The sequence below is a fragment of the Glandiceps talaboti genome, chromosome 5, assembly GCF_964340395.1.
Source record: "Glandiceps talaboti chromosome 5, keGlaTala1.1, whole genome shotgun sequence".
NCBI classification, from domain to species: Eukaryota; Metazoa; Hemichordata; class Enteropneusta; family Spengelidae; genus Glandiceps; species Glandiceps talaboti.
The window spans coordinates 10,777,808-10,793,270 of NC_135553.1; the positions used below are offsets into that span (position 1 = coordinate 10,777,808).

Genomic DNA, 15,463 nt, shown 5'->3' on the forward strand with positions numbered 1-15,463 from the left:
CTACATTCAGCACACTAGGACAGCATGTACTTGTTTAGTGAAATGGGTTGCTTGTAGGTGATTGTTGTTGGAGCAGATTTGGTTCACGGGTATTATAATTTAGTTTGGAATTGGTTTGATTTAAGATTACATGTTTTGAAGAAAGCCCTTTCACTGGTGCAGGAACTTTCACTGGTGCTGGCGAGCTCTCAGCATTATAGGTGGTGCCACTCAAGGGACAGAGTATGTATAATCATCAAATATGACTTGTCAGTCATTATTTTGCCATTACAAACATTTGATCATAGCAAACTTAGAAATTCTGTGCTACAACCTGTAGAACATGTCACTATCTCATAGTTATCACTGGGACTGTATGATTTTTACTCAGAAACTCTTGAATGTACAAGCCAACCTTGTCTGAATGGTGGAACATGCTATGAAGATGGTGCAGTTGGGTATGTGTGTGATTGTCTTCCTGGTTGGACAGGACTACACTGTGAAGCAGGTATGTATACTAAACTTTTTTTTTCAAAACAAGTAAACATTTTACAATTGGTATAAGCCAAAAATGTTTCTTTTCTTATTTTTAAATCAAACAGTTTAAGTGTCATTATTTAGTGATATTTGACTACTGAGCTCTCACCATATTAACAAATATCAACCTAGACCAAAACCTCACCAACTTTTTCCATAGCTCTCTGCCAGACAACTGTTTATCTCACCCGAACTTTAAGCCTGATCTGGCATAGGCCTTAAAACAAATTGTTAAGTGAACATCTATATAAGGTATATGCTTCTTTTTTTGAAATACTAGATGTGATTGAATGTGCTAGTGCTCCATGTAGGAACCGAGGCACCTGTGTTGAACTGGAAAATGGATATCAGTGTCTATGTCAGCCTGGATGGCAAGGAACCAATTGTGATATAGGTAAGTACATACTTTCATTTTGTATATACAGATTTAGGATCTAAGCTTTTAACAAATAATGATTTGCGACAAAATTTTATGGAAAATAAAATGCAAAGATTTGAAGTTTAGGTTAAAATGTTGAATAGTGAGACTTGAAAGCATGTACTTACCACATCTGCTGTATTCATTTTGATTAAAATCTGATTAAGGAGAAGACTATATTTAGTTTATTTATGGTTCCATCATCATTTTCATTCTGTTTTATGCATCTTTTACCTAATGGATAAACAAAAAGGCTGTAGGGGATTAAGCTGTCTGTAATACATCAGTAGATAAGGTAATAAATTGTAGTTTCAACAAAATACAGTAGACTAGACTTTAAAGGCCAAGGTTTCTATCCTAGGTTGTTGCATTAGTGTCGCCTTATCAGTGGCACCATAAAAGGATAATTCTTTTGTTCAAGAGATATTGTTTTATACATAACTCTGCCTGTACCCTTTTCTTCTGTGAACAGATATCCCAGAGTGTGTCAGTGACCCCTGTCAGAATGGAGGAACTTGTCTGGAGGAAGTGAATGGATATTATTGTCGATGTATTGAGGGTTGGATTGGAACATATTGTCATATAGGTATGAACAGACTCATTGCAATGATGTCATTCTTGAGTTGTTTTGATGTCTTTTCTGTTGACGCTTTGCCTATGTTTCTTGTGCATAAATGTACACCAGAGTGCATATTTTTTCTCAATTTACCAGAACTAGATTCAGAGACACTTTTATTTTGCAGGCTTCAACTCTAAGAAACTCATGAGATGTGACACTATTTTATGAATATTATAAAGTGCACAGTTTTTGCTTTATGTAATGCTGGAGAGAAATGCCATTCGCTTCACTGTCTATGATATTACATGGCAATGCATAGTCCAGTGGACAGTATGTGTAGTAGTACTAAATATGATTACAATGTACCTCAGCCAAGTAAGGGAAGTAGCATAATTTTGGCAGTGAACTTGTTTGGATTTTGTCTACTCGCCACTTATCCATTATTCCAAGATTACCCACCCCAGGTGTCATGCATCTACGGAAAAGGAATCAGTTGAATGCAGTAAAGTTTGCTCAGAATAATAAACTCGTGGCTGTATATTTTTGTTTTCTCTACAGCTGTAAACCTGTGTGAGCCCAACAATTGTCAGAATGGCGCCACCTGTAACAACTTCCAAACCTATTACACCTGTACTTGTCCTGATGGATATACCGGAACAAACTGTGAAACAGGTAAACAAAACACTAACAATAGGAATAGATCCTGGTATAAACGTATGAGCTATCACTGAAGGCTTGTATGATGGATATTCCAATCAGATGAAATCATGATAAAATTTGTCAAATTCCAACTTTTTGAAGCTAAATTACACTATTTACAAAAGTGTGCTCATGAATGACATTGCTAAAACAAATAAATATATTACTCAGATTAGTGAATGTTTTTGCTCATTTCTCTATTAATGTTATTGCTTTATGCAACTAATTAGTATTTATATCAAGCTTTCATAATTAGAGTTATTTGATATTTATTGTTTGTGCAAATTGGACAAAATTTATTCAATTTACCAAATTGTTTCAAATGGATATAAAGGTTGGATTGAAAAATTATGTACATAATAATATTCACTATAATTCTGATAGGGTACACATTTTTTACATCCTATATTTTATTTTTGATGAATAACTTGTTTGTCCTTTTGTTTTTCCACAGTTATAGATTATTGCGATAGTACCCCTTGTCTGAATAATGGTCTTTGCACCTCAAGTTTGAACAGCTATGTCTGTTTGTGTCCATTGAACTGGAGTGGTACTCACTGTGAAATAGGTAAAACCCAGCAAGATGTCAAAAAACATCAGAAGTTAATGATAGTCAGACTCAACGTGTCTGTAACCACATACAATTTTCTTACTTGTCTATGCTGTAACCAAGAGCAAGTAACTTTGTACACCTCTTAACACCTCTCTCCTTCTCTTTTGTATAGCTCCACACATTTAACAGATTACAACATTTTAACTTTTCCATTGATAATTTGCATACTATATTATCTGTTTTTACATGTGAATATTTTAATTGTCATCTACTTTCTATCCCCTTTTTTTCCAGTGATCTAGATGTTGACATGTCCATGGTTAATTAAACTTTGTCATTAATTGTACTCCATTAACTTCATGTATACGATACATGTACACATAAATCAATTGTACATCGTTAACTTCATGTATAGGATACATGTACACATACAGATCATATACTCACAAATGTAAAAAGTAATAATATCGATTAAAATATCATTTATTTCTAATGAATATTTTCTCTTCCTTGTAATATGTAGCTTTACCTAATACATTTATTTTCATATATGCAAGACACAACACATTTTATGTATTAATGTTGTAATATTTAACACTTATTGAGTTCATACAAAAATGACTTATATTCAGAATATTTTTTCAGAGACTCCTCCTTTTTCATTATTGTCCACTTGATGTCTATAATGCTAAGTCTTGCCTTTTCATTTCATGATAAACTTTGACGTATACATATATCTCCCCAAATCAACACAAATCGTACAGTTTACATTGTAAACTAACAAACATTTCTCTTTATAGTTACAGTTTAGTGTTAACAATAATAATAATCTTTATTTATACTGGACAGTTCTTTAAGTATATAAACACTTGTCTCCCAGAAGTCCCGTGAGGGCCATGCCTTGTTTATTTCCATTGTCAATGTTATTAATAGTATGTGATTAATATGATGAGTGTACATACTTTTGAAGTTTACATACTTTTGCTTTTGAAGACAAGCAAATGTTACTAATTGCTTTTGAATACAGTTACTTTAACATGTGCTTTTTCACATCTTTGGAGTATTTAATCACTTGTATTGAGTTTGTGAATTGTTTATAAATGTTTATGAATTGTGTATTTAACATAGCCTGAATGAAATATGTTGGTGTTGAAAACGACTCAATTATTAAGAGTGTTAAATCAACAATTGTTTATGCTTTCCTGAGAGTAATGGAATATTGGCATGGTGTTTAGCTTTGCAATAAATTTGTACATACATGGACATATATAAAGACACCTCACTTTTGCACTTATCATGAGAGTGGTTGGTACATATCCATTTATTACTTTGAAAGTGATGAAAGTGTTTCAAAAGTTACCAAAAGAAGCAGCGAACATGAAAGAGGCATGCAATGAAAAATTATATACGAATAAAGATAAAATATTAGGACAAGAAAATGATTATGATCCACAATATTATCATGTTTGGGTGCAGCATTGGTAAAGACAAATTATTTGATTTATCTAATTGTTATTTCTATTTATTTCACTTTTAAATCACTGTAGAAGTAAATGAGTGTTCCAGCAGTCCATGTCAGAATGGTGCAGCTTGCATTGATAGAGTTGGTGGCTATAACTGTGCATGTGTGCCGGGATATACAGGAACACACTGTGAAATAGGTTCGTGTAATGTGTTATTTTCACTCACACAAACTATATGAACTGTTACCAGCTAGTCTGTCTATTGTAGCCATGCATACACATAATGCTAATCAAAGCCCCATTTATCATGTTGAAATTCAGCTGACTTACACTAAGTATTAACATCTTTGTAATACTTGGTTCACAGCTATTATACATAAAACCAATAACTTCATCTAATCAAATGTTAATAAAGGGCCCCTTAGGTCACTTGAATTTTTCTTGGCTGAATGAAGGAAAATATTGGGGAATAATATCTGAGTGAAATGTTGATTTACTTCAACTTGTACCAAGAGTTTATAATCTCACTGTCCTTTCATTATGCACCCTGAAATTGTAAATTTATGATTATTAAACTTTGATTCCCTATATTCTATATTTTACAGAGATCAATCTATGTTTGCCTGTCAATCCTTGTCAGAACGGTGCCACTTGTGTCAACTTCAGGACTTCTTTCAGCTGTCAGTGTGCACCAGGTTTTACTGGATCTACCTGTGATATTGGTATGTCATGCCATTATTAAAACCAATCAAAGTTGTCTCCTTGGTCAGTCAGCAGAGTTTCCAGAAATAAGATTTTACCATGTGTTATATGTGATGCATTAAAAGACTCAAATTTCAGTGAAACATCATATGATAATTTTTTCTCAGATATATATTTGTGGTATTGTTATCTTTCCATCAGTGATGGGACTTTTTCCTTATCTGGCCAAAGTTCATAATTTCTTGCATATTTTTCAACAAGATTCCATAAAATAGGGTCAGTTTGGTCATGAGAAACAAAGGAGTAAATAATGTCCACCCTCCTTACATTAAAATGCTGGTAGTAAATGTTTTATTTTACTGACTACCTTATGCTAATTGAAATTGCTTTATTGTGTTCAGAAATCAACCTATGTCTACCAACCAATCCATGTCTGAATGGTGGCACCTGTACAAACTTTAGAACAAACTTTGTATGTTCTTGTACACCTGGATGGACAGGGAACACATGTGAAACAGGTTAGATTTTACCTATTTTCTCCTCCTCCTCCTCCTCCTCCTCCTCCTCCTCCTCCTCCTCCTCCTCCTCCTCCTTCTCCTTCTTCTTCTTCTTCTTCTTCTTCTTCTTCTTCTTCTTCTTCTTCTTCTTGTAGTAGTAGAAGGAGTTCTAATAGTCGCTCTCAGTTCGTTGTTGGATTTTCCGGTAGTTTGGACTTTCCTTGCCACAATTTTCAACATTTCGAGGAGTTATTGTCTACTGCACCTTTTTGGAGGATTATCAGTGCCAAGTATCAGTGGATTGCTGAGATTTTTGCAGATTGTTTTTTGGTGATTGTCACTTTCTCAATCGGCCAATATGGCGGCCGTGCGAGCGCCGCCTTATGGTAATGGTGATGACCACACCTTGGTTAAATTGACCATGAAGAATGCCGTAAAGATGGAGAGCATAGAAGGTGTAAGTGTTAATAACTATGTGGAAAAGATAGCTGAATTGGTACATGAAAATGAAATATTAGCTGCTTCAAGAATGAACAAATCAGTGGTTGTTTTTCTGAAAACGATTGATTTAGTTGATAAGGTATGCACAACCGGACTGACAATAAGCGATGAATTTGTCCAGCCCCAACCGATGGTTAAACCAGCTACAAAGGTAATACTATCCAACGTTCCACCTTTCCTTCCTCACAGTTTACTTGCTGAAAAACTAGAACAATTTGGAAAGGTGATTTCAACAAGTTTCCGATTTATTCCACTTGGTTGTAGAAAACAAGGTCTCCGACATGTGAAATCCTTTCGACGCCAGGTGTTCGTTATTATGAAACAAAGCAATATCAGCGGTGTTCTACATATTCTCTATGGTGGACAGAACTATCAAATTTACATTTCTACTGATGAAGTCAGATGTTTCCACTGCAAAAACAATGGTCACATACAGAAAAACTGTCCTTACATACAGCGTGATGGTGTGGCTGAATTAACAAATCAGAGAGATTCCGTCAATCAGGTTTCAGTGGATAGACAAAATAACACCGGGGAAGAGAGCATTGCTGAAAAACTGGTTCATCAGAATCAAAAGTCAACAGATGACATTAACGGAGACGACACTGATCTGGATAACGCTACTGAAAGTGCTAGTAACATCGTCGACGGAGACGAACCAAACTCACAATTTGACATCGGGGAAATGATAACTGAACAAATATATAACAACATGTCTCAACCTTCCACAAGGAAAAACAAACGTGGTAGATCCCCTAGCCCCGATCAAAGCTATGCATCCGTAACTCCTTCTGAAAAAAAGCGGTGTGACAAGGATAAGGAACCCGACGATCGATCAGTACAACCGTCTCCTACAACATCGCATGATCAGAACGAAGTGTCAAATGACAAAGGTACCCCTCCTACAAAAGAAGATAAACAGACTAAAACTGCCGATGAAGAAAGGGTACGACCCCCTCCTTCGCAATCAACCCAGAATCGTGACCCTGATGAAGAGAGAGTAAACACCCCTCCTTCAAATAAAAACGGCATTGATGAAAGCTCTACAGGGGAGTTTGTATCTCCGTCTGCAAAACAATCTGTGTCTTTTGAAGAGGATACGTCATGGCAACGTCAGCCAGTGATATCTCTCCACGAACCTGATAACAGTCATCAAAGTATACCGTGTAGCCTTCCGTCCTCATATCCTCCTCCATCTGGGATTCCAATACAGAATTCATTTTCTGTTCTCACCGATGTTGAAGAATCAAGTCAAGATGATGATGCTGAATCATTTTGCTCGACTTTTTCCGATCTGTCGGCGGTCAGCGACGTATCTGACCAGTCAGTTGTGACACTGTCCCAGAAATCACTAGTTGAATTCATCGAAGAAATCAAATTTTCAAAGAAAGCTATAGAAAAATCACAGGAATATTGTTCCGATTTAAAATTGCTAATAAAATCCCTGTCACACCTTCATAAATCAGGTGTTCTTTCCAGTCGACAGAAAACCCGAGTTGGGAAATTGGTACAGAAAATCAAAGTCCACCTCAAACATACGAACTAACTATGGCTTTGAACAGACTTTATCTAATAACAATGGTGTGCCTGACGCTGTCAACATTTAACGCACGTGGGTGCAGGGATGCTATGAAACGTTACGAAACCTTCGAATTTCTGAAAAATAATCAAAAATCGGATGTCTATTATGTCCAAGAAACCCATTCTCAACCTTCTGATGAAGATGTATGGAGATTGGTCTGGCGTGGACAAGCTGAATTCTCACATTTAGCTTCAAATAGCGGAGGAGTTGCGATATTGTTTTCACCCAAAATGAAAGTTGATATTGTAGAAACCCGGTCTGTTATACCAGGCAGACTTCTTTACGTGAAAGCAGTCGTCAATGACCACATCTGTAACTTTATCAACATTTATGCGTCGGTTGATCATAATGAACGACTAAATAATTTTATTGTACTAAAAAGACTTTTAAATGAACTTCGAAATAATGAAACTATTATACTAGGGGGTGATTTCAATTGTACGATAGACGCAGGTAAAGATAGACGAAACGGGAAAGAACCAGATCAAAAATGTGTAGACTTCCTGTCGAATACCATCAATAGATTCAAATTAGTTGATGTCTGGAGACGTTTCCATGGTGATGATTGTGCCAACTACACTTGGAGGAGACAGAACAGTGCAGCAAGACTCGATCGCTTCTATATACCTAAAAACCTTTGTAGTAGAACCCAGTTTGTTTCTATAGAACCTGGTATCAACTCTGATCATGCTTTGGTAAAGCTTGTAATGTCACAGACACAATTTAAACAACGTAGTTCAAGTTGGTGTCTGAACACTGAGTTATTATTAGATGAAGAATATTGTAATTTAATTGAGGAATTTTGGTCACGTTGGCAATCTTGTAAAGTATCGTATAATTCACTTCAGCTATGGTGGGACATGGGGAAACTTAAAATCAAGCAATTGACACAACAATATTGTATTGAAAGGAAAAATCGTAAAGAAAATTTAAAGCGCGATCTTGAATCCGAATTACGTAATCTTGAAATGTCGCGTACAAACGGAGACAATGTCACTGCTGCTATTGATGAAAAGAGAAATCTATTGGACAAAATCATGAAATCACAGGTGCAAGGAGCAGTGATTAGGTCAAGATTCAAACAGCTGAACGAAAGTGACACTTCAACCTCGTTCTTCTTTGATTTAGAAAGGTACAGGGGAACAAAAAAACTTATGACACATTTACGTCTTCCAGACGGAGAAATTACGGAAAATCCGTCGGAAATCCGTCAAATTGCAAGAAATTTTTATTCTGAGTTGTACTCTCCGGATGAAATTTCTACTGAAGCTCAAAATCTCATTTTGGACGATTTACCAAAACTAGATGAAGAACACAAGCAGTCCCTAGACATGCCAATTACTTATGAAGAGTTAACTGACTCACTTAAGCAACTTGGGAGAAACGCTTCTCCAGGTATCGACGGGTTACCGTCAGAGTTTTATCAAAAGTTTTGGCATCTCATTGGGAAAGATTACCACGACGTTTTTACCGGCGCTATCGATGATGGGCTACTCCCTCTATCATGTAAAAGGGCGATTTTGACTTTGATTCCAAAAAAAGGAGACAATAGCCTGATCAAAAATTGGCGTCCCGTTTCGATTCTTTGTTCGGATTATAAAATACTGACCAAAGCTCTTTCGTTACGCCTCCGGACAGTGCTCAGTAGTATTATTCATATTGATCAAACATACTGCATTCCTGGCAGACATATTTCTGATAACATTAACCTTCTGCGTGATTCAGTTCACTATGCAAATGAAAAAAATATACCTCTCGCTATTTTGTCGTTGGATCAAGAAAAGGCTTTTGACCGTGTCCACCATAACTACCTGATCAATACATTAAGTGCATTTGGCTTTGGTCCAACCTTTATTAACTACATCCAACTTTTATATTCAAACACAGAGAGCTTACTGAAATTAAATCATTCGCTGACCTCTCCGTTATCGTTCAGTCGTGGAATTCGACAAGGGTGTTCCCTATCTGGTCAACTGTACTCAATCTGCATTGAGCCTCTGCTTCATAAAATACGTTCGCAGAGTAGCATGCGTGGACTCGAACTTCCTAAGTCTAACGGAAAACGCTGCCATTTGTCAGCATACGCAGATGACGTTAACTTTCTAATTACACATGATAATGACTTAAAAGAATTACAGCATTGGCTTAATATTTATGAGAAGGCTTCCAATGCTCGTATCAATTACTCCAAATCTGAGGGTCTATGGTGTGGTCGCTGGGGAAAGCGTAGTGATACACCCATGGACATTAAGTGGTCATCAAAAGGCCTAAAGGTTCTGGGTACTTTCATTGGTAACGAGAATTCATACGCTGAAAAGAATTGGGATGGTGTAGTTCGAATAATTGATGAAAAATTAAATAACTGGAAACGTTATGCAACAGCAATATCTTATCGTGGTCGTGTCCTAGTGACTAATCAGCTTGCCGCTACTAAGATCTTACATCGCTTAGCTGTCATGTCTCCACCTAAGGAAGTTGTCGAAATCCTTCAACAGAAAATTGAAAACTTTTTTTGGCAGGGGCGTCATTGGGTGGCGAAGGAAACTCTGTATCAACCCGTAAAGAAAGGAGGACAAGGTCTCATTCATATCCAGTCTCGTTTAAATGCCTTCAGATTACAATATCTTCAACGTTATCTGTACATGGATAAAGAGCACCCGTGTTGCTACTTTACCGACTACTACTTAGGAAAAGTTGGGATGCTGGGTTACGACAAACAGCTTTTCTGCGTTGACCTAACCAAGTTACACGTAGATCGAGATTCTCCAACTTTCTATCACGAACTGTGGAGGACTGTAACATGTAAAGAGATTGACATCAATCGAAACGGTGAACCCACAACAATTGGAGAAATTCTAAATGAACCAATTTTCCTGAACAATTTGATTATAAATCCAATTACAAGACATTCGTTTTCTCCAGACAAATTTGCAGAATCTGGCTTGACTAAAGTTACAGACCTTATCCATCTAACTGAAAGAAGGTGGAAAACTCCACAGGAGCTATCGTCCTCTCTTACAATTCATTCGCGTCGCATTATTACATTGAAATTAAATATTTTTCAGCAAGCCATTCTGAATAGGTTTGACGAGAAAGTAAAGTCATTCTTTGCTAATCAAATCTCAACCGACGATCTCTCATCACGGAATATACGTTACCACTACACACTTAGTACTACAACTGAAGGTAAAGAGCACGACATCCAATGTTGTCTCTACAAGCTCGAAAGAGGTGTAATTTACAAATTTCTAATCGAAAATCTTCTAGCTAATTCCGACAGACTAAGTAGTATTTGGGTAGACTTATTGTCAACCCCCCTAAATATAAAACCTAACTTTGGCATTATTTATGACACTCCTGTTTACAAGAAAGAGGGCGACATACAGTGGCGCTTCCTTCACGGTGCTATCTCCACGGGTACTTACTTACATTCAGTTGGTTACACTGACAATGATAACTGCCCTTTCTGTAACAGCAATCGCGATACTTTACTTCATATGTTTGTAGAATGCGTAAGGCTTCAAAATTTTCTCCACATTATTGAGAAACTGGTGGAGAAAATTAGCGGTGACGATATAGTTCCTCAAATTTGGTATATTTTTGGCCCTCCATATAGAAAAGGCCAAAAAGCTGTTATGCGTTTGATAAACTTCATTTTCATAAATGCTAAACTTGCCATCCATGTTTCGCACTACAACAAGTTGAAAGAGAAATCAAACATTGATGTTCTTGACTTATTTAGATCACGTCTTAAGTCGCGTTTAATGGTTGAATTCCAATATTGCCAATTTACCGGCAACCTGTTACACTTCCAAACGTTTTGGGCAATGAATTCAGCCCTCTGTAAGGTCAAAAACAATGATATCCTTTTCTGTATATAGAACGTCGTTGTGAACTTCTTTATTTATTCTTTGTTTACCTTTGCAGATGATGTAATTTTAATGTATTTGTAAATTTTGTATAGTCGCATTAAACGTATCTGTGAAAATCAAAAATCTTCTTCTTCTTCTTCTTCTTCTTCTTCTTCTTCTTCTTCTTCTTCTTCTTCTTCTTCTTCTTCTTCTTCTTCTTCTTCTTCTTCTTCTTCTGGATTTGTCTGTATTCAGTAACTGTAAACAGATTCATCTAAATATATGCAAACATTTTGTTCCATTGTATTGCATGTGTACATTACAGTGCAATACAGTACAGTACCAATGTCTTATATGCTGTGAAAATATTTCTGTTTTATAGTCACTCTAAGCAGTAAACAACATATTTATGGTGTCTAATTTTTCTGATAATTGTAGATATTGACCAATGTACACCAGATCCATGTCTGAATGGAGCCACTTGTGTCAACTACCAGACTTATTACCAGTGTCTGTGTGTACCTGGTTATGTAGGAGAAGTGTGTGACGTCAGTAAGTATTACCATTTCGGTACCCACTGGTAATATGCAATGTCATCAGAATGGTTTAGAAACCTTGTAAAATTTATACTTTCCTCAGTATATTTACTAAGTATAATTGTGTTCAGGCCTGGGATAGCCGAATAAAATGACACAATCATGTTTGGGAAATTTCTCAGGAAACATTTTTTTTTTTTAGAATTCACGATTTCCTATCAGATCAAAACAAGACATAGTATTCAGGTGAAAATCAAGATATATATGTTAGGTATCTTTTACTATCATTCATTCTTGTATCCTTTGTTGTATTATAGTTTAGCAATTGTTTTTCTGTATTCCAGACTACAATGAATGTGTCAGCAATCCATGTCAGCATGGTGGTACATGCACTGATTTAATCAATGCATTCCAATGTGAATGTGCAGCAGGCTGGGCTGGAGCAACTTGTGAATTCAGTAAGTTCAGTTCATCTCATGGTCATCTAGGGATTCAATCCCAGGTTCTAGCATTTTTGTTACATCTATGGAGCCATGAGGATTAACACTGGGAGCCATTCTTTTGATGAGGGTCAAATTTCTCTATTGATTTGCCAGACACCCATATTTAAAATCCCAGAGCAATATGGGGAAAATTTTGTGGAAAATTTCATAAAGAATAAAACAGAAAGAGTTAAGAAGTAAATTGTCTCCATCAGCATAAAAGGTGGAAAGGTGTACAATATGATTGGTAATTAGTGAAAAATATACCGTGTAGACAACATTTCATATTGATGGCAATATTGAATCAGATGTAAATTATGAAATTGTTTGTTTTTTGCAGACATCAATGAATGTGCTAGTAGTCCCTGTCAGAATGGAGCAACCTGCTCTGATTTTGTCAATGGTTATGTCTGCTCCTGTCCATTTGGATATACTGGAATCCACTGTGAAACAGGTACGTGTTATATCGTCTTTCAATGGAAATTGTACTGAATGACATCCGAGAGAAGTTTTCCTTAGGTTAATAAGAATATATGCGTTTGACAGATTTTTGAGGAGTCCAGTGATGAATAGTGTTATTACATTGTCTGGAGTGCACTGTGTTGATAGTTTAGTTACATATTAGCGTACATTAGTTGGTTTCTTAGACCGGAATATTTGGCATTGCTGGTGTGCCCGTTATCGTAGCTGAACATGCGATGGAGGGCGTGTACACAATAACACTTTTGCAGTCTATTGATTTCCAGTTATTAAAAATATGTTTATTTAATATGCATTTCATATGCAATTAGTCACCATGAGGTGGTAGACATATAATGTGACTGGTAGAACTGCTACAACAACTACTATAAACGTAGTTTCCTTGTTATAATTCATTTATAAATTTAATTATATCCTAACATTTATTGTGTCAAAACTATTCTCAAATACATGTAAACTTACTTTGTGACTCTTTCACTAACCTGGTTGCACACACAGAACTCAACATCAATGAATGTGTCAGTTTTCCTTGTTTAAATGGTGGCACATGTCGAGATCAACGCAACAGTTATTTCTGTGTCTGTCCACCCAATTGGACAGGAACACGCTGTGAATTAGGTAGAAGTAGATGTGACATGCCTGCTGTGTTTGCATGGTGTGCTGAATTACTGGCCAATTATTTCTGATAAAAAGAAAATCCGCTATGAAATACCTGCATCTTAATATTTGCGCTGCACTGTGTCGATTTCGTGCATGTCTTCCTTGTTATGTCCAGATTATTTCTGCCCTAAGGTTTGGGTACCCCTTTCTACCGACATTGTACAAAAGCACTGTCCCTTAATTGGCAGTTATTTGTATCTATTTGTAACAATCGAAGCATAATGAATAATTATAATAATTATAGGTATCACAAAAAATATGAACATTTATAATTAAATGTCTATCTGTATACTCGCATGAATACAGGCATGTTGCTTTTGTTCAAATGTATGGTCTGCATCTCCCTAAACTAATACATGAACTCTTTTCCGTAATCTTACTGTTTTTCATGAACTTTTTGTTAATGTGTGTCATACTTTTGTATAGTTTGAATTCAGTGTTTATTAACAGATTGCAGTATATGCAGTGTGACATATTTGTTCATTTTCTAACATTATTTTCCATAATAATATAATCCCCCAAAAATAACACCACATTAATATATCCCTGCAACATTGCCTTACATGTATGTTGACTGCATTGGTATTTTACACCACACCATATTACAATATCACTGTTACAGTACATAGCATTACATAACACTTCTGTAATTATTACTGTTATTAAATTCCTGTAATTCAAAACTACAGTAGATTGCATAACATTACATTATGTTGTGTTGCATACAATTGTTATGTTACAATGCACAGTATCACACAACATAACACAACATCACATCACATCACATCACAAGCAATTAAATGATATTTAATACATAACATCACATATGCCATCACAGTACATTTGAGTGCATGACAGTACACTGCAGACAATTATATGACAACATGTTACTATACAAAGCAACTAGACAAACAACCATTCTCAGTACCTGAAATAGGATATTACTGCCTTGGCGCATCATGAAAATAACAAACAATCAATTTCTTGGTCAACACCATAACTTCTGCTCCACACACTTCAGATGCATTACTATCTAGGCGTGGGTGAGAATAAGTCGACCTTCTTCTACTTTGACCCTCTAGAATGAGGTAAAATGCTATTGCAGGTACCGAGAATTGAAATAAATGGATTATGACATAATCGATATTGTTAACTACATGTTACATTTTAGAGGGGAATTTAAATGTAGCTAAAACTGTCCTAAAGAATGTTATAAAACTTTCAAAAGTGTTACTTAATACTTTCGCAATTTGCATCTTTTGTATCGTGGTTTTGGCTGTTTTGACAGTTGGGATTCAGTGGACCCTTCCAGTTGGTTGTACATTTGCACATCTGGTGTTGTTTATGCTTTTTAGTGCATTATTAGCATATATTTTGTTCATAACAAATTTTATATGACATATTTACATAATAGATATGGTAATAAAACTCAATGAAAGCATACGGGAGGAAAGAAAAAGACAACAGATATGCAAATGAGGCAAAAAACTGAGTGGCCCATGGAATGTTTCCTCCTAAAAATTGTGAATTCATGTATGAATTTTTGGAAAGATGGAAAAATACCCTTTAACTGTGTTTTTTTAATACCTCTAATCATTTAATAAAAAGTGTCGTGCAGCTACATTTAAATTCCTGTTTTAACATACAAAAGTAACAAATTACTAATATTTGCTACTAACAAAACCAAATTCCCTCCCATTTAACACCACTAGTCATCAACTTGTGTCAAAGTAACCCATGTCGGAATGGAGCAACATGTCTCAGTAACTTTAACAATCAAGATTTCACCTGTTATTGTTCCATTGGTTGGACTGGAGAACTGTGTCAGACAGGTTAATATGAAACCCTTTACTAACCCTGTCACTTACATCATCAACTTAACTTCACACTTAAATCAGTAAAGTTTAACGACCCTCAGCAAACCCTTGAGGGAACATTTACTTTCTGAAAGGTTTGAGATGATG

At 35.9% G+C, this 15,463-nt stretch overlaps 1 protein-coding gene across 1 annotated transcript in view; it reads left to right on the forward strand.

Annotated features, from left to right (window-relative positions):
* The window catches only part of LOC144435341 (uncharacterized), a 97,460-nt gene that overhangs the window by 45,543 nt on the left and 36,454 nt on the right, over nucleotides 1-15,463 (forward strand). Inside the window, exons 47-57 of the mRNA XM_078123937.1 lie at nucleotides 371-487; nucleotides 797-910; nucleotides 1,407-1,520; nucleotides 2,052-2,165; nucleotides 2,647-2,760; nucleotides 4,293-4,406; nucleotides 4,814-4,930; nucleotides 5,312-5,428; nucleotides 11,780-11,893; nucleotides 12,222-12,335; nucleotides 12,700-12,813. Coding sequence (XP_077980063.1) covers nucleotides 371-487; nucleotides 797-910; nucleotides 1,407-1,520; nucleotides 2,052-2,165; nucleotides 2,647-2,760; nucleotides 4,293-4,406; nucleotides 4,814-4,930; nucleotides 5,312-5,428; nucleotides 11,780-11,893; nucleotides 12,222-12,335; nucleotides 12,700-12,813 — 1,263 coding nt within the window. The remainder of the gene's footprint in view (nucleotides 1-370; nucleotides 488-796; nucleotides 911-1,406; nucleotides 1,521-2,051; nucleotides 2,166-2,646; nucleotides 2,761-4,292; nucleotides 4,407-4,813; nucleotides 4,931-5,311; nucleotides 5,429-11,779; nucleotides 11,894-12,221; nucleotides 12,336-12,699; nucleotides 12,814-15,463) is intronic.